This window comes from Lissotriton vulgaris, chromosome 11, assembly GCF_964263255.1.
Source record: "Lissotriton vulgaris chromosome 11, aLisVul1.2, whole genome shotgun sequence".
In the NCBI taxonomy this organism is placed as follows: domain Eukaryota; kingdom Metazoa; phylum Chordata; class Amphibia; order Caudata; family Salamandridae; genus Lissotriton; species Lissotriton vulgaris.
The window spans coordinates 378,799,748-378,823,086 of NC_141699.1; the positions used below are offsets into that span (position 1 = coordinate 378,799,748).

At 48.0% G+C, this 23,339-nt stretch overlaps 1 protein-coding gene across 3 annotated transcripts in view; it reads right to left on the minus strand.

Annotated features, from left to right (window-relative positions):
- GGCX (gamma-glutamyl carboxylase) overlaps positions 1 to 23,339 on the minus strand; it is a 271,699-nt gene that overhangs the window by 75,186 nt on the left and 173,174 nt on the right. For all 3 annotated transcript variants that reach the window (XM_086943366.1, XM_086943367.1, XM_086943365.1), the window contains exons 7-8: positions 7,124 to 7,287; positions 6,155 to 6,492 (exon numbers count right to left, since the gene is read on the minus strand). In XM_086943366.1, the coding sequence (XP_086799492.1) occupies positions 6,155 to 6,492; positions 7,124 to 7,287 (502 nt within the window). The remainder of the gene's footprint in view (positions 1 to 6,154; positions 6,493 to 7,123; positions 7,288 to 23,339) is intronic.

A 23,339-nucleotide genomic window follows, 5' to 3' on the forward strand; every position in this document is an offset into this window, starting at 1 on the left:
TTCTAGACTGCAGGGAAAATGGGGTGCTACGACCTTTCATGGCTGGGTAATGTCACTCATCCAGCTGTGAAAGCTACCACCTGGCCTGCTGCTGTCTAAGAAAATCTGAGTGTGAAAGAAATGGCAGTCGAGCCCTCATGGCAGAGTAGGGACTAACAGTTTGAAAGGGAAGCTTATCCTTAGGCCTGGACAGCTGTTGGAGATCTCCTCCAATCTGAATCTTTGGATTTTGGAAAACAACTGCTGAGGAAGTTGTTATTGTTGCCCCTTGAGCTGGACTGGTTGCTGGATTTTTAAGTAGGTTTGTGGAAACACTGTATTCCATTCCCATAACCATAACCCTTGTGCTGCATCTTCCAAACTTCTTTTTCCCTACAGAATGCAAGGTTTTGGCCTCTGTCCGCATACTCCTCATCAGGATGAGGGCTAAAAAGTGAAGATCTAGAGAGTAGCACTTACTTTACCTTTTGATGCACATATGGATGAGATGCCAGGCAAAACAAAAGACTATAATAGTGCTCCATGGTCTGCTGAATTTTTTGTTGCGTTACTCATCTAGCCTGAGGTGATCATTCCTTCTTTGAAAGATTCCTTGAAATAGGCTCTATTTTCTCTGGGAAGAAGCTTCAAAATCTATCTAAGGAGTATTACAACTTTGTTGAATCTGCCTAGTAGGGCAGCGATTTAGAAGCTTTTATGGAAGTAGCAGATGTCCAGCATGCATCTTTTTGCCAATTGAGTTCATCATCTTGATCTTTTTTTCTCATAGAGCTGTCAAAGGGAAACTCGGGCGTTATAGCAAAGGTTTTATTTGTTGCTTTTGGAGAACAGTACCATAAATTGTGGAGAACACATACACCGGGAAGACAACTTCTTAGTTGAGCCTTTTTGCTGCTCTATTGATATCTAGTGGAAGCTAACATTGTCCACCAAAGACAGCAAATGTGGAGAGGAGTCTGGTGTTCTTGCTGAGTAAGGACTTGTTCTATCAGGATCCGAGGAAGAAGTAGAAGGTGAACAGACTTCTCTAGATGCACAAGGCTGACAAGTATCATCCCAATTGTTCATGAGGAAGAGGCAATTCCCAAGTTCTTTATCTTCATCTCATGTCTTCTGATTTTCTGTTTTGAGACAATCTTTCTAACATTTTTTCTTCGTTGGAGGTTCATAAGCATCGTCAAGCCTCTTCTCCTGCGAGGAGTTCGTCCTTTTAGTAAGCTTCTGTGAGGTGGTGGAGGAGAAAGGCGAGGAATTGGTAGATAAGCCAGTATTGGTGCTAGCATCTCGGAATACTTGACATGTTAACAGAAAGTTGTGGCACTTTTGGGATAGTGGTTTTCTCTGGATGTGGCGGAGGCTGCAAATCATCTTGTGCCATTGGGATGGGTGGACATTTGACAGTCAAAGACTCTGGATATGGTGAAGAGGCACGGACAGTCATCTGTTTTCAAAATCTGACTTTCTCGCTGAGTTTTGAGGTGTGACCGCACAAGGGAGAAGGTCCTAAGGGAGACCGCCCCCAGAATTTATAGTTGTGGATGTTGAGATGGGTCTCAAGATGAAGCTTGTGGCCCTAGACTACCTAGTTATGTAGTGCATGGATGTGGAGATCCTTGATGTTGGGTGCCGGGACAGCAAACGGGATGGCCTCTGATGATGGGTTGAAAGATGTCATGGGTGGGGTTGGGGATGAGACCAAATCACAACCAGGGCAGAAAAAGAGGGTAGAAGCTCACCTGCCCTGCTTTATCTGATGAACCACAATGGTACTTGCTCTACCTGCCCTTATTCTGTTCTTAGTTACACTCTCTTCCTGTACTTTAAACTCTTGCAAGGCCCTTCCAGGGAAATTTCATAATGGGTTGGTTCTACCAATGCATCATCTCTTCCCAAGAATAGCACTTTCCAAGGACAGCCAGAATGGTGGCTCAGAGCGGAATGAGGGCAGGGAACACATCAAGTAAGAACAAGAATAGACAATGCCCATAGGTCTGGCTTAAGTATAGCATGGAAATGGATATGTATTTGTGAGGAAGTAAAGAACTGCTGAATAATATTGGTATAGGTTTAAAGGTCAAGTGACTGTTGCACAGTTAAGCCAGATCTAAAAATTAATGTAAATTAATGACTGCACTCCAACGTATGTAATTTCTGTAACCTAGCAACTCAAGACTCCAAACATGCCCTGCTAGTTTGTCCTGCATTATTGACCTACCGGCGCCTTTGGATAAAACCGGCTTGTATTCAGTTTGGTATTTCTTCTGCAACAGCTCTGTTGAATGCTATTCTTAGCCCCCCAAATGGAATTTTTTGCAACAAAATTTTTAATTTTTTTAAATGTTTCTTAGAACTTTATTAGTAGGATGGTAAATTGCTTTTGTATAATCACTGTCTGTATGAGTTGTTTTATATGGTCAAAATTTTATACTGTGTTTTGTAATTGTATAATATGTGGATCTCCACGGAGTTCCAAAACATATTCAATAAAAATTGAATTGACTGCACTCCTGTGCTGCTGCCAGAGAAACACCATACATTATCTGGTCAGCCAACACACTTTAATAGCATTTTAATGCTGTGTATGTGTCCCTAAAAATTGAAGTTCAGGCAGCTGGATAAATAAAATGATCACATCTGTGTAGAGGACAAGCATCTTTTTCATGGAAACCCACACCATGCGCTCAATCAAAACAGGTACTAATGGCTCCCAACATGTGAACGGAGCCAAATCCCCTCTCCTAGTGATTCCTACATAATTGTCTGACGACAGCTGCACTGTCAATCAAGCCAGATCATAAAAAGGGAGAAAAAGGCACATATCTCCAGAATATAGGTATGGTTTCCAAGATAACACCAAAATGTGTTGGGTGAAAATGCGAAACAACATACAAAATGGAACTGTCAGTCAGAAATGGCAGGGTGGTGAAAGTGATGGTCAAATGCACTGTAATTTTGATTTGGTTGATTGGATGCATTAAAAAAAAAATCAGGCTAGAAAATGTTGCCTCATTTCAAAGATTTTCTTTTTTTCTTAACAGTTTGGCCTAGATACCGACAATGCTACCATTCCCCCTCTCCGCATTTCCTCCTTTCTCTTTCCTCCTGTTCTTGGCTCCGTCCTCTTTGCTTAGTCTTTATTGCCTTGTTGGCTAGAGGGGTTATTGAGCCATCGTACATGTATGATCATAAGATATTCCCCTGCCTCCTCACTCATCCTCATGCTATTGTAACAAACACCACATTCTATCCATACTAACCGCTTGTCTTATAATAATTTCAACAATCTATTGCAGACCAAACAGGTTACACAGTAACTTTGTATGTGTTCATGGGATATTGGGAATTAGGGAACTGTAACCTCTACTTTCTTTGCTGTTTTGTTTGTAAAAATCTCAATTGAACATAAAAGATAAAATTTCTCAAATAGACATTTTGTTTCATTTAATGCTTCTTTCAAATGAAATAAAAGCAAATTATAAAATGTGTTCCAAGGATTCCACATTTGTTTAAGAATCTCAGATCCTTTTCTGGGCATCAGAAAAAACGTAAATTAATCGTTTGCTATACGGAAAGGAGGAACCATTTCTATTGTCTCTTTCACTAGAAGACACAATATCGCTTACCATAATGCTTTTGTGCCGGAAAGGAGCGCTCATTCAGGGGGAACAGATGATAATCTCTTCAGCAATAGCAGAGTACCCAAAATTCATTGTCTAGAGAACCCACTAGTGCTGTGATATCTCCTGCCACTGCTGAAAAATGTTCACCACCAGATGTTGACTGAAGGCTCATGATCTCAAAAACTCAAGTACTTAAAGAGGGTTTTGTGGTTGTCAGAACACAAGAAAAAGACAGCTGTGATTACATGTCTCTGCCCGAAAACCAGGATTCTGCAGCTTTGAATGAGTAAGCCTGGAGCATGAAGCTCTCAGGGGAAGGATGAGGAGAAAACAATGGAAGATCAGAAGAGCTGATCTGTATCTGTGAGGAGCGGATACTAAAACTGCAGGCAAAAACTGGAGTTTTCACCAGCCCTCATGCACATGGCCAATTAAGACTTTCTTAAAGGGAGGCAGAGAGTCAGTAAGCTGTCTATCAGTCAGCATCTCTGTACAAAATATGGGCTTTGGTTGTTCTTAGTGCAGCTGGATCGCCTAGGTCTATGCCATTTTCTTTACTATAGCTGCATTATGTGCTTGATCAGCAGCAGTCAGATACTAATTCGCATTGACCTCGGTCTCTGGTCAAGTCTTTACATCACTTACATCTTGAGGATCAGCCAGAAGAGCAGCACTGGAAACAGGAGAGGGCAATATATTGTATGACTATGTGTCATCATCATCATCAAAAAACCTCCTCACATGCACAACATTTGAATCAGAACCTAAGAAGTCCATTAGCTTCCATCTCTTCTCCTGTGCATACTGCTCTTAGTAGACTTTAAAATTTGGTTAGTACCAGAAATTTAGAAAGAGTAACAGTGCGAGTAGCACTGACTGACATAGAAGCTACGGAAGTCACTGAGGAGGATTGCACTGTTGGCTTTGTCAACTGCTTTAGAGCCAGCTTCAAGGGCAGAGTAAGAATGTGATTAGATGGCGTCAGAACCAAGACCACAGTCACCACTGCAGAGTAGGCATAAAGGGCTGTCATAGGGGGCGTGGCCAAGATGGTGGCTTGAACGGACGTGTCGCTCTGGCTCTCAGACTAGCGGCCCAGTACAGCACCGGCGTTTCACCAGCATTAGCTCCCGGACAACCACGATCCACACCGGAAAGTGGCGACCACAGAAGCAGAGGCCACAGTAGCTCGAAATTGGGGTAATCCATGCTTCCGGCGCCTGACACACCTGCGCCGCAGGAACGGACCAGTGGGGGCGCGGCCTATTCACAGGGAGGATTTGCTCCAGAGCAACGGCGGCTTAGGAAAGGACCGACCCGTCCCACAAGGGAGCACCCAGAAAGTGAGCCGAGAAAACGAGGGGAGCCGCCACCCGCCCTAACCTGAAGACTGCAGGGTGCAGCCCTTTCCCCGCGCAGCGGAGACTGCGGGCGAACTCCCAACGCTCAAGGCCGAGTGCTGATGCAACGCTGATGCCCCTACCTCGAGACGCGGCCTACAGCGAGACGGAGCCCCCAAGGCCAGTGGGGGGACCCTATGGTCCTGCGGACCTCCACCTTCCCCGTCAGACAGCAGGCAAGTGACCGCCCTGGGAGGAAAAGGCGCAGTGGGCACTCGACACTGGGAGAAGGGGACGTCGGGCAGAGGCCGCCTGTGGAAAATCCGGGGCCCATGCACTGGATACTGGCGTTTTGCAGGGAGTACGCCTAGACATAGCGGCCTACCACAGAGCAGCACCCGGGTAGTAACGGGCGCAGAGCCCGCCCTGAGTAGGCGTAGAAGCCAGCTGGCCCTCGCAGTGGCCTATCCTCTAGCAGTGCGACGGTGCCTCCGCCATCTCACACCACGGCCTCACTAGGCTTTAGCAGCCTGGAAACCAAAAGGCAAACCTGATGAGGATCTGTCAGACACAATGATTTGCGTAAGGCCTAACACGGCTTAAAACCTGGCATTTTGGGAGGCGACATATCCCTTGCACAATGAAACAGATCATTTTGATTGAGGTAAGGTCTCAAAAAGAGATAAAAGGGAACTCTGGATCGGCGTCTGATTGCGCAGGCAGAAAACAACCGAAGTTAGTGTATGAGCTGCACCTATATAGGCTCTGCATGCCATTTATTGAGAGGAATGGTGGAGTTACGGAGCAGCACAGCACCACCTACCAGAGTGCAAAGGTACTGCAAAAAAGTTTACTAATGACGCATGGGGTCACGTGCTGCATTAGGGGTGGTGAGAAAGTCTCATGAGAGTTCTCCATCTATTCTGTGGAGCATGCTCAGACTTCTTGCGATTTAAGGCCTTAATGGTCACCTGATATCAAACGTCTCCTACTCACCTTCAGAAACAAAGTGACCCTGCCATGTTCGTTAACATTATGTTCTGGTATCCAGCCGCCTTTTGTTGCAGCATCTAGAGTGCACCTCAGTCTCTCCAGTAACACCTTTGAATCTCATCTGTCGTTTGCCCCGTTCCTCAAAAGTCAAACTGTGTTTCAGTGTCCCCAAGTCTAGTCTACATCTTGTTCTGCCCTTACCTGTGTGATGAAATGAGAGTACGGCAGGAAGAACTGCTCCAGGATATACAGTATAGTGAAGAGGGCACCCAACTTCTGCCTTAGGTTGAGTCGGATCTCCGTTGTGCCCTTACTCCGGACCTTAGTCTGGTTCTCTGTGGAGCTATCTCCACTGGTGGTGGTCCTGGTCCTCTGTGGTTTGCTAGTTGGAATATAAACACAGTCTTGGCTGCACTGAGGTGCCTCAACCAGTGGCAGGACCTTCCTCAGGAGGTATGGGAGCTTTGTAACTAATCGCCGTGGCCAGTCTGGATAGCAGAATAGTGGGCTGGTGGCCAGCATGGTGTAAGAGAACATTCCTGGAAAGGGACAACAGATACTCATGAGCATGGAGTGACAGTAGCAAATGTCATTAGTAGAAGGGATTGGAAATACAAAAACGTGATCTTTGGGTGGGTAGTGACACAAGTGTGCAATGGAGTGAGTAGTGTGTGAGGAATGGAGAGCTGAATAAAATTAGGGAGGTGTGTGGAATGAGTACTGTCTGCCTGGGGAAAGTTTACCTGGAGGTTATTAGAGTAGTTTCTGGAGTGTGCAAACTTGTGTCTGGTGGTTAGGAAGCAATGTAAGATAAGAGCAGCAGCAGTGCAGATGTGGAAAGCATAGTCTGGGGAGGTGGGGTGGTTTAGGTGGGGCTGTGAGATATTTGTGGATCAACCTAGGCTTAGTATGGGTCAGTGCGAGGTGTGTATGGTAAAAGTGCTGGCTGTGTGTGCAGGTTGGGGGTGAAAGCGGAGTCCCTAGGATTTCTAGTTGTGCATGTCAGTAGATGTGAATGCAGGACAGGTTGCAGAAGCTTTAAGTGAGATATATATGGGAAAATGAGAAGTGTCTGGTTGACCAGCAGCAGCAAGACATTAGGGAGGGTGGTCTGTGGGCATGAGAAGTACAAAAGGGAGATGCCAGGGAAATAGGAATGTCCTATCTTACCAATATTGAAGAGTTGAGAGTTCATGCAGTGGAAGTATGAAACAAAACATAGGGCCAAGGGCCGCGTTAGGTCGAAGAAGAGCAGGTATCCTGCAGACAGGTCCAGGATTAATCCAGCACCATGCACCACTAACAGGTTTGTCATCTCCTCCGAAAGGACCAACCTGGAGAAAAGAGGAATAGGATTTCACTAGACCAAGCCTGACACACAGAACAACAGGAATCAAACTGTACAACAACAGTGTACCCCACTGAATTACAGGAGTGATCTAACCTCCAGCATGTGCATTATATGTAGGAGGTGCCTCTAGCCGTTACCAGATGTACTACTGTCCCTAATACAAATCTCTATTCGGTTGATCTATTTGCTCCCTTCAGTTTGGCACCTCTCCCTTTCAAGAACTTTGACAGGGATCCTTGGTCAACCCTCTCCTTCATGATCACTGGCCCTATTCACTTGCTGTGCATCCCCAACATTAGCAGCCCAAGTTCCTGTTTTTCGTACTGGCAAGATGCAGGAGAAAAGCTGCTCTTGACACTTCTACTTCCTAAGGTGTGCCCTCCTTGAAGGAGATTAATCTAGGGAGTGTGCTCTTTGATTGCCTAAAAAACTTGCCTTTCTCTTTCGCACATGCCTTTTAGGATTAACTTACATCAAGAGCGTCTGGCAATTGACGTCTAAAAAGTCTGCATGTCATGTGTGTGGAACATCTATGAGGTGAATTTTTGCCCATTAAATGCTGAAAGTTGCCAGAGATGAACAATTGTTACTTACCTGTAAACAGGTGGTTCTCCAGTATTGGTGTCTTTCATAGATTCACATGCTTGAATATTCCCCGTCGTCGGAATGGGAGTCCCACGGTAAATAAAATAGCAATAAATACTAAAATATATATATATATATATATATATATATATATATATATATATATATATATGCATATATACCAAATATAATTAGAAAAAGAAAAAAAACTGAAATATGTAAAGAAGAAGCATAGGGCGTCTGCCCAAAATTCTACATGGGAATAGAAAAGATCCAATGCAGCCTATCATTGTCATTATGATGCTCCAAACTGCAGCCAATCAGGCGACAGCAGCCCTCTAGAACCTTCTCCTCAGAGCTCAGCACCTCAGATTTTCGTAGCACAGAGTGACCCCAAAGAGTCTATGAGGAGAAGAGAGCCTCTGAGGGGAGGAGGGAGGGTTGCATGTGAATCTATGAAAGACATCAATACTGGAGAACCACCTGTTTACAGGTAAGTAACAATTGTTCTTCTCCAGTATTGAGGTGTCTTTCATAGATTCATATGCTTGAATATAAAATAGTTAGCAGTCCGTACTATAACACAAAGTTTCCATAATACAATGCATAAGCAAAGATTGAAAACAATTAGGTGTAAGAACACATGCAATAGAAAATATACATACAAATGTATATATAATAAAGACATAAATCATATGGAAACTAATAGGAGGAGGGTAGAACAGAGGCTCACCTTATTGAAAAAGATTACGGAGCACAGCTTGTCCTACTGCGGTATCCCCTTCAGCCATGGCACCCAGACAGTAGTGCTTCGTGAACGTGTGCCTGCTGGACCACGTGGCTGCTCTGCAAATCTGATGCAATGGGACACCGGCAAAGAGTGCAGTAGAAGACGCCATAGATCTGGTGGAATGGGCCCGTACTGCAGTCTGTAAAGGCTTTCCCGCCTTCTGATGGCAGAAAGCAATCTCCGAAGCCACCCAACGGGCTATTGTAGGTTTGGTGACTGGTCGTCCCTTTTGAAAGCGACCATAGGCTACGAAGAGCTGATCCGATCTTCGGAACTGGGCTGTTTTGCGGATGTAAAACTTCAAACACCGTCTAATGTCTAAGGAGTGCAAGCGTTGTTCCGCAGGAGACTGCGGGTTAGCAAAGAAAGACTTCAGGATAACAGGCTCATTAATATGGAAGTCCGAAGGCACTTTTGGAAGAAAAGTAGGGTTAGTGCGTAAAAGCACAGAATCCTGTTTAAACTGAAGAAAAGGTGGTTTGATTGTGAATGCATGCAAGTCACTCACTCAACGTGAAGACGTTAAAGCAAGAAGAAGCGCGACCTTCCAGGTGATATACTTGAGGTCCGCTCTATGGATTGGTTCAAATGGTGCATTCATTAACTGTGTTAAGACAATATTGAGGCGCCACTCGGGAGGGGGACGCCGAACTGGAGGAAAAGTTCGAAAGAGTCCCTTGAAAAATTGGCGTATTAACCTGGAGGAACATAGGGAGGCGGAGCCATCATGGCGGAAGCGTGAAATTGCCGCCAGAAAATCTCTTAAAGTAGCACGAGACAAACCCGACTGAGCTAGTTGAAAAAAGAAAGGGAGGAGCTCAGCGGGCGTGGCACGCAAGGGATGCACCCCGGCGTCAGCACACCAATGGCAGAAGCGTTTCCATTTTAACTTGTAAGTCTTTATAGTTGATGGAGCTCTGGCCTGAGCAATGATGTCACGACACTCTTGAGGGATGGTTAGATGTGCAAATTCACAGTGCTCAGGTTACAGGCTGATAAGCTCAGAGAAGAGGGGTCCGGATGGTAGATCAGACCCCTGTCCATGGAGAGAAGATCCATCCGAGGATGAAGAAGGATGGGCTTGCATTGAGACAGGAGGAGCAGCTCCGAGAACCACGCCTGCCGTGGCCACCTGGGAGCAATGAGAAGGATGTGGCAGGGTTCTCTCCGAATCTTCCAAAGCACTCGCGGCACCAGAGGGATCGGAGGAAAGGCGTAAGCAAAGAGATTCAACCAATCCATCAAAAGGGCATTGCCCTGTGACCCTTTGTGGGGATGCCAACTTGCGTAAGCGGGGCATTTGCGGTTCTCTGGAGTCGCGAAGAGGTCTAGTGCTGGGTGGCCCCAGCGACGAAAGATCATATTGAGTGTTGGTTGATGAAGTTCACACTCGTGGGTGGATGATCGGGATCTGCTTAGGGAATCTGCCAGGAGGTTGGACAACCCCGGAAGATGAACTGCAGTGATTGTGATTTGATGATTGATGGACCAGTCCCAAATCGCCTGTGCTAGGCGGGATAACGCCGGAGACTTCGTTCCGCCGTGCTTGTTTATGTAGTGCATGCAGGTTGTGTTGTCTGTCTGTATGAGAACAGACTCTCCCTGCAGCACGGGTTGAAACGATTTCAGGGCTAAAAAGATAGCCATGAGCTCCAATTTGTTGATGTACCAGGCTTTCTGGTGCAGAGTCCATTTCCACTTGATGGACAGGTCTTGGAGGTGCGCTCCCCAACCCTCCAGAGATGCGTCCATAGTTAGTGTCAGATCCGGGGTGTTGAACAGGAAGGACATCCCTGCTGCAAGATGACGTGGCTGCGCCCACCATCTGAGCGCTTTCTTCATGGGAATGGTGATGGCAATCTGATCGTTGAAGGAACCGGTGATTTGACGCCACTGTCCGTCCAGTCCCTCTTGAATAGGTCGTGCTCGTAGTCTGCAATGAGGGATAAGAGCGATGCACGAAGAAGCCATCCCTAGAAAGGACTTCAACAGACTGACTGAAATGCAACTCTTTGTCAGAAGAAGTAAGACTAACCGTAGAATCCTTTGCTGACGTTCCAGGGAAACAAACGCCTTTGCTAGCTTGGTGTCCAGCGTGGCTCCTAGGAAATCCTTGCAAGTTGTTGGCTGCAATTGAGATTTTTCCAGGTTGATGGACAGACCCAAGGAACGAAATACTGTCTGACAAATGAAGGTATGGTGCAGCAGTTGTGAGCGGGACTGCGATTTCAGGAGGCAGTCGTCGAGATATGGGAATGTCTGGATGCCTTGGAGGCGAAGAAAGGCCATGACCGGAGCCAATATCTTGGTAAAGACTCGGGGGGACGACCGGAGGCCAAATGGAAGGACCTTGAACTGGAAATGAAGGTGCCACACCTTGAAGCGCAGGAACTTCCAATGACCTGCGAGTATTGGGACATGTAAGTAGGCGTCTCGGAGGTCGAAGGTCGTCATGAAATCTCCGACCGAGAGCAAGCGCAAGATTTCTGCAAGCGTCAACATACGGAAGGATGGATCCTAGAGATATTGATTGAGCGCTCTCAAGTCCAATATGGGTCTCCATTCTCCGTTTTTCTTGACAATAAGGAAAAAACGGGAATAAAACCCCTTCCCTCTCTGAGACTTTGGCACTACTTCCACCGCACCTTTCTGAATGAGAAGGCGAACTTGATGAAATAGTTCCTTGAGGTGCGGAGGTGGTGGTCCGGAAGGTGGCGTTGGAGGAGGTACTTCGACAAATTCCAATGCATGGCCTTTTTCCACAATGTCGAGTACCCAACGGTCTGTTGTAATGTAGGACCATTGAGAACCAAACAGAGAGATTTGACCTCCAATTTACAGGCAAGTCATTGACGTTTGTTGGAAGTTCCCCTGAAAGTGGACTTTCCTCGATAGTTTCTGGCAGGCTGCTGACGGGAAGACTGTTGATGGTTTCCGGTGAAACGTTGGTTGCCTTGGTTATAGGACCAATATTGACTGTTTCCTCCACGAAAAGTGGAGGTAGTGCCACGTCCTCGAGCACCCCGAAAGGGCTGCTTCTTAAATTGAAGGGTACCTAAGGCACGTGCAGTGTCAGTGTCCTTCTTTATGGATTGCAACGCTTCGTCAATATGCGCTCCAAAAAGTGATTCGCCGTCATATGGCATGTCTAGAATCTTTGTTTGAACTTCCTGCCGAAAAGAAGTTGAGCGTAGCCAACCTTGTCGACGTAGGACGGCCGCTCAGCGAGTTGTCGAAAACCAGTGCAGGCCACATCCACTGCACAATCAATTAGCTCTTCGGAAGTGCTCTCACCTTCTTGCAGAAGCTGCTGCGCTTCTGCCTTGGAAGCATCCGGAAGTAACGCCACATAGGCGGACATATCTGCCCAAACCCGACGGTCATAGCGACCTAAAATGGCCATAGCGTTAGCCACTCGTACAGTTGTAGAAGACATGGAGGAAAACTTACGCCCTATTGCATCCAGGCGTCGGCCCTCTCGGTCTGGAGGAGCGGTGATAGTAGATGCTGGATTTCTCGATCCCCTCTGAGCTGCCTGCGTAACGACAGAATCAGGTTTAGGCTGGCCCGTAAGGCATGCCGGAGATCCCACCGGCGCCTTATATTTCTTTTCTAACCTTGGCAATTGTGCTGGTAAAGAGTTTGGGGTCTTCATTAGTTTTACCCCTTCAGCCCAGATGAAATCTATATTCGGGACAGTGTGAATCTGTTTAAACGGTTGGTTCTTGAAATCATAGAGGAAGAAATCTTCCTCTCTCTGGACTCGTGGTAACTTGAATCGTTGCGCCGCCCTGTCCATTAATTGGTGGAAGCTGGCAATATCCACCGGAGGAGAATCCCCTGGCGTCACCTGAGATGGGGATGGTGTCTGAGCACGATAGTCATCCCACTCCGCCAAATGTTCATCATCATCACCATCCACATCCGAAACCTCTCCATCCTCACGCTCTGGAGGATTATCTGGAGGATTATCATCATCATCGGGATAAAGAGTTGCGTGAACTTGAACTGATGTGCTTCTATGAATGTTAACAGGCGGTGCTGGATGTGAAGGAGCAGGTGACGGTTCCGTAATCGGGTTCAACACCGATGGGACAGTAGTTACTTGTGGAGATGGCGGGAATCGCCGATTGTAATCCTCCAACATTCTTTGGAGGTTCGAAATCATTGATAAAGGCAACATTGCTGCTGGTATTTGAGAGTGAACTTCTTGATGCTGTCCATACTGTTCCTCTTCGTCATTACTGAAGTCTTGGCACTTCATATTCAAGTCCGAAAGACTTTGAGCTTGGCCGTCAGACTCCTGATCTGAATCAGTAGCAAATAAAGGAGAGGGTGGAATAACCAATTCCCCTTCTGTGAAAGTTCCGAAATGGTCCGATTTGCTGGACTGCAGAGGTAACAAAGGCAATGAGGCAAATGAAGAGGCTGACATTGAAACTGTGTCCTGCGACCGTGTCGACTGCAAGGTATCGGTCGTCTTCTTTGAGGGAACTATCTTTGAAATCGTCGTCGACGAGGACGTCGTCGACGGAGAAGTCAGCAGTGGAGTCGTCGACGGAACCTTCATGGACATAGTCGTCGACGGAACCTTCAATTTTAACTTTTTCGTTGACGAGATAGTCGTCGACGGAGTAGTCGTCGACGGAGCAGTCGTCGACGGCTGAGTCGTCGACGGAGCAGCCGTCGACGGCGCAGTCGTCGACTGCGCAGTCGTCGACGGAACAGTCGTCGACGGGATAGAGGAACCAGACACTCTCGTCGACGGGGGGGACTGTCGCCGGTACACTCGTCGTCGAGGGCGTCGACAAAACCAACATCTTCGAGCCTTTCGTCGACGACGAACGGGCTGTCGACGACTGAAGTTTCTTCGTCGACAAGGACGAAATTGGAATAATGGAAGAAAAAGTCTTGGAGCTGAGAACAACCCTCATCGACGATGAAGACATCGACGCAGAGGCTGACGACGATCCAGAGGCCAGCGTCGTCGTGACTGTCGTCGTCGACTTTGATCCAGAGACAGCCATTCTCGTCGACGGAGTAGAAGCCACCATCGTCGACGGAAAATCAGTTTTCTTCACAGAAAAACTGGAAGTTGAAGCAGAAGGAGCCTGAGAGCCATGTCTCGTGGGCCCAGAAGTGGTAGGCAAAGGTGAAGACACCGCAGGGGTTAAAGCGAGAGAGATTTTCCTCTTCTTTAAAAATGGGGAAGGCACCTCCTGCACACTACCACGCTTTGAAGCTGCTTTAGACTGGCCTGAAATGACACTTTCAGCATCAGAAAGTATATTGTCCTTATCCTTCAGCCTTTGAAGCCAGAGTAGTAAACGGCCTTCTCTATCCTTAAGAGTCTTAGTGGAGAAAGTTCTACAGAACTTACAGCTTCCCACCTCATGGTCAGGGTAAAGGCAGTAAATACACTTACTGTGTGGGTCCTCATGAAACAGTCTTAGCTTTCCACAGGATGAACAGGCTCTGAAAAAAGACTTCTTACTAGAAGACATTGTAGAGAACAGGAAAAAACTTGAAGAGAAAGAAAACTGAGCAGAGCTCAGGGAGACTCCCTTGCACACGACGTGCGGTAGAAAATCTGAGGTGCTGAGCTCTAAGGAGAAGGTTCTAGAGGGCTGCTGTCGCCTGATTGGCTGCAGTTTGGACCAACATAATGACAAGGATAGGCTGCATTGGATCTTTTCTATTCCCATGCATTCCTATGTAGAATTTTGGGCAGACGCCCTATGCTTCCTCTTTACATATTTCAGTTTTTTTTTCTTTTTCTTCTAATTATATTTGGTATATATGCATATATATATATATATATATATATATATATATATATATATATATATATATATATATATATATATATCCATAAGGTACCTTTATCCGTAAGAATAAAACGTCGCCGACACTCAGAAAGTTGCTGTGCACGTTAGATTTAATAAGGCCTTATTAAATCTAACGTGCACAGCAACTTTCTGAGTGTCGGCGACGTTTTATTCTTACGGATAAAGGTACCTTATGGATGTATTGGGTGACCGGTAGCCCTATGCCGACCCACCCGTGAACGTGACTGAGTTCCAACCGGAATTCTGGTGTTGCTATATATATATATATACATATATATATATATATATATATATATATATAACGCTCCAATTCCTCCTCAAATACAAAGAAGACAACAGCACTCGAGGGGTACTTTCTACCATGCAGAGTTTATTTTCGCAGGCGCTCTACACATAAATATATATATATTTTAATATTTATTGCTATTTTATTTACCGTGGGACTCCCACTCCGACGACGGGGAATATTCAAGCATGTGAATCTATGAAAAACACCCCAATACTGGAGAAACTGAGGCACAATCTCTTACCAATACCTTCATAGATATTGACATGAAAGGAAATCGAGAGACTTTATTGCAAAATAAAAGCTGAAACATTGCCAAAAGGAAGTCAAAACCTGATTCTGTCTCCAAGTTGGAAAAGTCATTAAAAATTGGTGCAGGGGCTACCTACCACATTGGAAGGTTCAACCTGTGCAAGACAAAAGCCCCTCTCAGAGCAACAATTATTATAATTCTATTTTTAAAGTTTAAATATGCAATGAACAACTAAGAGGAAAACAGCGCAATACAATGCCTCCACCCCCTCCACCCTCTCAGCTAAAAAAAAAAATACATTTGCCACAAGCGGAGAGATCCATTTGCCCTTTAACAATAATCACGTTTTTTGGACTTCATTAACCTACACAGTCTTAAACTTTCAGACATAGTTCTGGCCTTAAAAGAAAACAAAAATACTTAAAGTACAAGTGCATAAAATGCCAAACCATAAATCACTATGAGGCAAAGTCTCTCAGATATGAGTTCAGTATTTATAAAGTGAACCGTGCCATTGTGCAGGGTATGCTACCAATCGAAATCCGACAAGATAATGTAAGAACTTTACCAGTTGAGGTCGGACTACCAACATTTAAAGTGCAAGAATACAGGACATCATTTTCCATAAAACTTTCATTTTTTTTAGAATAATACTTCTATATAAAGATAAAAAAATAAAAACAAGCATTTACAAAGCAATGGTTTTGCCTTTGTTAAAGTTAGAGCTATTGGCATTGCTCTTGACATTTTTTTATTTATGTTTTTTTAACATAAATAAATGGCATTGTCATTTACAATAGCAGGGCAGGGCACAGGGAAGGGGGGCGAGGAGAGACAAAGGAGAGCTGCGGGCTCAGGGAAGGGGGGGCGAGGAGAGACGAAGGAGAGCTGCGGGCTCTTGTTGTAATGCTTGCATGGATGAGTTGGTGGATGCATGCATGGGTGCATGCATGGATGGGTGTATGGATGGGTGTATGGATAGATGCATGGATGGGTGGATGGATAGATGCATATATACAGCCAATCCCTCAACAATTTATGCAATCCACCAACCCATCCAACCAACAACCCATTCATGCATCCACCCATACATCATGCATACATCCATCCATCATGCATCCATCCACCCACTGTGTCCCACTCCGACCCCTCTAAATAGAACTCATTTTTTAGGTCTTGCTCCAGACCTATTGCTATTAAGTCGGCTCTCAAGGGACATAGACAGGGGCACGCGCAGCGATTTCACAGCGTGGACGCGCATGCCCAGCCCCCTGGAGCCGTGCACATCTCCGGATTGCCAGCCATGCCTCTCTCAGTCGCGTGCGCGCGCACAACCACACACACGCAAGCACACACACGCTCACACACACAGGCGCACCCCCCCCAACCTGCTCACACACACACACACACACACACACACACAGTCACACACGCACATCCATACACTCAAAGTGCCCATCTCTGTCTCGCTAGCCTGATGCACCAAAAAACACGTCCCCCCTACTCACCGGGCTGACTCAGGACTCCCCCGCTGCTCTCCAGGCCGGTCTTTCCTCCTCAGGTGTGTGTCAGCGGCTCAGGCTTGGCAGCAGGCGGGGCTCTCCATGATCACGCACCGCAAATCTTCCGGCTGGCTTAGCAGATGACGAGTTTCCTAGACGTCCAATGTGCACGCTCACGGTACACGGAACCACGCACAGCGTGACTGAGTGTGCGCCCGTACAGCTGAGGCGCATGCTCGCACGCTCACGACATTATCCTTCGCTCGCTCCCTTCAGCAGGGCCGCACTGGGAAGGCAGGCACTGAGCGATGATGGGCCGGGGTATTAGGGTGGTTAGTTGTGTTTTTAGGGGCTCCGTTACAGCCCACGGCTACCAGTGCATGTCCGTTGTTTCCTTCCTGTTGCTGGAGCAGTAGGAGCTCTGTGCTTTTTCTGACCCCTTCCCTTGTCACCTCGGCCCCACTGTCTTCCAGGCCTTGGTGGATGAGCGGTGTGTTTGCCTAGGCCTGCTGCAACAACACCTTTCCCAGAGGAACAGGCGTGCTTTCGCTTCCGTTTGTTTTCTATACGACGTTGTCCGTGCCCTATTTACTCCCCCCCCTTGTCCGTGATCTCTTTACTCCCTCCCCCCCTTGTCCGTGATCTCTTTACTCCCTCCCCCCCCTTGTCCGTGATCTCTTTACTCCCTCCCCCCCCTTGTCCGTGATCTCTTTACTCCCTCCCCCCCTTGTCCGTGATCTCTTTACTCCCGCCCGTTGTCCGTGATCTCTTCACTCCCGCCTCCCTCTCATTGTCCCTGCTGTCTTTACTCCCGCCCCCACCCGTTGTCCGTGATCTCTTTACTTCCTCCCCCGCCCGTTGTCCGTGATCTCTTTACTCCCGCCTCCCTCCCATTGTCCCTGCTGTCTTTACTACCGCCCCCCACCCGTTGTCCGTGATCTCTTTACTCCCGCCCATTGCCCGTGCACGTCACGTGGTCTGCAGCATGACCCTGGGACGGGGCTGCGCATACAACAGTGGCACCTGGTACTGTCACTGCCAGTGCTGATGGAGGGAGAGGACAGGAAGGACCCTTGCTCATGTGAAGGTCATGTGAATGGCATGTTAGCACAGACAGTAAATACAGAGTGTGAGCTGAGCCTCCAGCTGAAATGGGCGGGACCAACAAAGGTAAGTGACAGGCGTCCAGGCTGACATTGTATAAAGTATATAAAGTGTTGAAATTAATTAAAGTCTATATAAACCACCTCCCTCCATGAGAACATAACATATCATAACATTACATGACAAAACATGACATAACATAACATAGCATAACATTACATGACACAACATGCCATAACATACCATAGCATATCATACATTTATCAATCACGCATTCATCCCCTGGGACATCTTGGCACTAAATAACAGGTGCGTTTGTTATCCAACTCAGTGGTACTCATTTTATCAATCTTGTAAGGATGAAAGATTGAGTGGACCATTGGCCCAAACACAGACTCCTGGAGGGGACGCATTAGTCCACTGAGCTGCCGGACCTGGGTATGACCATTAATAAACCATAAACCTCTATGCTCCTTAAGTATAAACAATACATATACATCAATGTAAGCGTTCCTAAACCATGGATAACCAAACTTACAATGTCTACATCATGTACGTCCACGCCCAGTGTGCATCAACCCAGCGTGACCTTCATGGCGGTTTATAATCTGCCGGCAATCATCCCCACTTATCATGTAAAGACAATGTACGTCACTGCTGATTGCGTATCACACAAGGACATCTCTGCTGGTCCCACATGAGACATAAACAGCCATAGTGACTGCGTATGGATAATTGACACCGCTTATAAGTAAGTATAAATGATTGCTATGTATGTGTACCATGTATAAACCATGGACATCCATGCCATACAATGTGTAACCCACGAGCTTCCAAGCCAGACCACGTATGAACCAGGAGTAACAGCCCATGTATGACCTGCTGACATTCATCTGCTCTGAACATGTATGAAGCATACGTATCTCTGCTTCCATGCTGCTCATGCACGAACCTTTACTAACTTTGCTGACTATTTATAACCTGAATGATGGATGGAATGCTGAATGATTCATACATTGACCCCCAGTCACAGATCTGGATTAAATCCATTGTTCTTGTGCTCCCCATGCCACCTCAGTTCAGACCCAGCATTATGCAAATCAGTCTTGACCCCCACCCGTTGTCCGTGCCCTATTTACTCCCGCCCCCCACCCGTTGTCTGTGATCTCTTTACTCCCGCCCGTTGCCCGTGCCCTCTTTACAAAGTTGTCAGTGATCTCTTCACTCCCGCCTCCCTCCCATTGTCCCTGCTGTCTTTACTCCCGCCCCCCACCCGTTGTCCGTGATCTCTTTAACCTGCCTCCCTCCCATTGTCCCTGCTGTCTTTACTCCCGCCCCCCACCCGTTGTCCGTGATCTCTTTACTCCTGCCTTCCTCCCATTGTCCCTGCTGTCTTTACTCCCGCCCCCCATCCGTTGTCCGTGATCTCTTTACTCCTGCCTCCCTCCCATTGTCCCTGCTGTCTTTACTCCCGCCCCCCACCCGTTGTCCGTGATCTCTTTACTCCTGCCTCCCTCCCATTGTCGCTGCTGTCTTTACTCCCGCCTACCACCCGTTGTCCGTGATCTCTTTACTTCCTCCCCCGCCCGTTGTCCGTGCCCTATTTACTCCCGCCCCCCACCCGTTGTCTGATCTCTTTACTCCCGCCCGTTGCCCGTGCCCTCTTTACAAAGTTGTCCGTGATCTCTTCACTCCCGCCCATTGTCCCTGCTGTCTTTACTCCCGCCCCCTTCCTCACTTACTGGATTTGCAAGCTAAACGAAGGTGCAGATTGCAAGGTAATGCGCAAACACATACAAGTTTCACTGCTAAATAGATATTCACGTTGGCTTTCATTTACCAGCATTTGCAGTACAGTAAGTACAACAAAGAGCATTCACTTTGTTTTCGGTGGAAATACCATGCACAATGTTCCAGCCCGTCCATAGGTTAATATTTTATTGAGCAGTAAATATAGCAAAATAAAACACAACAAAAAAATGTATTTAATTTTAAAAACATTACACATCATATCACTACTCACCACGACATTCCACACCATGCCACTGCCCTCACGTCACTATACTAAGCACAACTTGCACACACACTTTACAGTACTGAACACAGCAGATACGTTGCTCTACAACATACCTTACAAACGTTGCCAATATCTGTGACTCAACACTTATAAGGTCCCCTTCAGCACTCGCAAAACACGTTATTTCACCGACCAGTACATTACAGATGGGACACGCTATTTCACGTCCCTTCAGCACCCTCACACCCCGTCAGCCCCCTCACCTTCACACACCCTCACTCACCCACACACCCTCACTCACCCTCACACCCACTCACCCTCACACCCCCTCACCCTCATATACCCTCACACCCCCTCAACCTCACACCCCCTCAACCTCACACCCTCTCAACCTCACACCTCCTCACCCTCACATACCCTCACCCACAAACCCCCTCAACCCCACACCCCCTCACCCTCATACCCCATCACCCTTACCCTCACACACCCTAACTCACACTCTCTCACACTCTCACCCCCTCTCACCCTCACACCGCCTCTCATCCTCACAGCCCCTCACCCGCCCTCTCACCCTCACAGCCCCTCACCCGCCCTCTCACCCTCACTCACCCTCACACCGCCTCTCACCCTCACAGCCCCTCACCCGCCCTCTCACCCTCACAGCCCCTCACCCGCCCTCTCACCCTCACTCACCCTCACACACCCTCACTCACCCTCACACACCCTTCACCCTCACACACCCTCTCACCCCCTCACACACCCTCTCACCCCCTCACACACCCTCCCACCCCCTCACACACCCCCTCACCCTCACTCAACCTCTCACCCCCCTCATCCTCACCCTCACATACCTCACCCACACACCCTCTCAACCTCACACACCCTCACCCTCACATACCTTCACCCTCACACCCCCTTACCCTCACCCCCTCACCCTCACACCCCCTCACCCTTACCCTCGCACACCCTCACTCACCCTCTCACCCTCACACACCCTCTCACCCTCACACACCCTCTCACCCTCACACACACTCTCACCCTCGCACACACTCTCACCCCCTCTCACCCTCAACCCCCTCACACCCCCTTTCACCCTCACACCCCCTTTCACCCTCACACCCCCTCTCACCCTCACACACACTCTCACCCTCACACACCCTCTCACCCTAACACACCCTTGCACCCCCTCATCCTCACACCCCCTCACCCCCTCACCCTCACATCCCCTCACTCTCAAACTCCATCTCACCCCCACTCCCTCACACCACACACACCCCCGCACACTCACCCCCCCACACCCTCACACCCCCTCACCCACCCTCACACCCCCTCACTCTCACACACCCTCACACACCTTCATTCACACACACCCTCACCCTCTCACACACCATCACCACTCTACTGCCCTCACTCTACTGCCCTCACTCTACTGCCCTCCCTCTACTGCCCTCCCTCTACCGCCCTCCCTCTACCGCACTCCCTCTACCGCCCTCCCTCTACCGCCCGCCCTCACTTTACCGCCCTCACTTTACCGCCCTCACTTTACCGCCCTCACTTTACCGCCCTCACTCTACCGCCCTCACTCACTCTATCGCCCTACCTCTATCTATCTATCGCCCTCCCTCACTCTATCTATCGCCCTCCCTCACTCTATCTATCGCCCTCCCTCTATATCGATAGCCCTCCTTCTATCTATCCCCCTCCCTCCCTCTATCTATCGCCCTCCCTCTATCTATCGCCCTCCCTCTATCGCCCTCCTTCTATCTATCGTCCTCCCTTTATCTATCGCCCTCACTCTATCGCCCACCCTCCCTCTATCTATCGCCCTCCCTCTCTTCCACCCACCTCCTTCTCTTACTCCCTGTTCTCTTCACTTCTCCTGTGCTGATCTGCTGTTCTCTTCCACCGCCTCCTTCTTTAACTCTCTGTTCTCTTTTGCTGATCTGCTGCTCTCTTCCATGCCGCCTCCTTCTTTAAGTCCATGTTCTCTTCTCCTGTGCTGATCTGCTGCGCTCATCCACCCCACCTCCTTCTTTAACTCCCTGGTCTCTTCTCCTGTGCTGATCTGCTGTTCTCTTCTACCCGCCTCCTTCTGTAACTCTGTTATCTTCTCCTGCGCTGATCTGCTGCTCTCGTCCACCCCAACTCCTTCTTTAACTCCCTGTTTGCTTCTCTTCTCCTGCGCTGATCTGCTGTTCTTTCACCCCGCCTCCTTCTCTAACTCCCTGTTCTCTTCTCCTGTGCTGAACTGCTGTTCTCTTCCACCCGCCTCCTTCTTTAACTCCCTGTTCTGTTCTCCTGTGCTGATCTGCTCTCTTCCACCCGCCCCCTTCTCTAACTCCCTATTATCTTCTCCTGTGCTGATCTGCTACTCTCGTCCACCCCAGCTCCTTCTTTAACTCCCTGTTCGCTTCTCTTCTCTTGTTCTGATCTGCTGTTCTCTTTCACCAGCCTCCTTCTCTAACTCCCTGTTCTCTTCTCCTGTGCTAATATGTTGTTCTCTTCCACCCGCTTCCTTCCTTAACTCCCTGTTCTCTTCTCCTGTGCTGAACTGCTGCTCTCTTCCACCCCACCTCCTTCTTTATATCCATGTTCTCTTCACCTGTGCTGATCTGCTGCGCTCTCCTACCCTGCCTCCTTCTCTAACTCCCTGTTCTCTTCTCTTCTCCTGTGCTGATCTGCTGCTCTCTTCCAACCCGCCTCCTTCTTTAACTCCCTGTTCTCTTCTCCTGTGCTGATCTGCTGCTCTCTTCCACCCGCCTCCTTCTTTAACTCTATGTTCTCTTCTGCTGCGCTGTTATGCTGCTCTCTTCCACCCACCTCCCTCTCCAACTCCTTGTTCTCTTCTCCCAAGCTGATCTGCTGCTCTCTTCCACCCGCCTCCTTCTTTATATCCATGTTCTCTTCACCTGTGCTGATCTGCTGCTCTCTTCCACCCCGCCTCCTTCTTTAACTCTGTTCTTTTCTCCTGTGCTGATCTGCTGTTTCCTTCCACCACCTGCTTCTCTAACTCCCTGTTCTCTTCTCCCATGCTGATCTGCTGTTCTCTTCCTCCCGCCTCCTTTTCTAACTCCCTGTTCTCTTCACCTGTGCTGATCTGCTGCTCTCTTCCACCCCGCCTCCTTCTTTAACTCTGTTCTTTTCTCCTGTGCTGATCTGCTGTTTCCTTCCACCACCTGCTTCTCTAACTCCCTGTTCTCTTCTCCCATGCTGATCTGCTGTTCTCTTCCTCCCGCCCCCTTCTCTAACTCCCTATTATCTTCTCCTGTGCTGATCTGCTACTCTCGTCCACCCCAGCTCCTTCTTTAACTCCCTGTTCGCTTCTCTTCTCTTGTTCTGATCTGCTGTTCTCTTTCACCAGCCTCCTTCTCTAACTCCCTGTTCTCTTCTCCTGTGCTAATATGTTGTTCTCTTCCACCCGCTTCCTTCCTTAACTCCCTGTTCTCTTCTCCTGTGCTGAACTGCTGCTCTCTTCCACCCCACCTCCTTCTTTATATCCATGTTCTCTTCACCTGTGCTGATCTGCTGCGCTCTCCTACCCTGCCTCCTTCTCTAACTCCCTGTTCTCTTCTCTTCTCCTGTGCTGATCTGCTGCTCTCTTCCACCCGCCTCCTTCTTTAACTCTATGTTCTCTTCTGCTGCGCTGTTA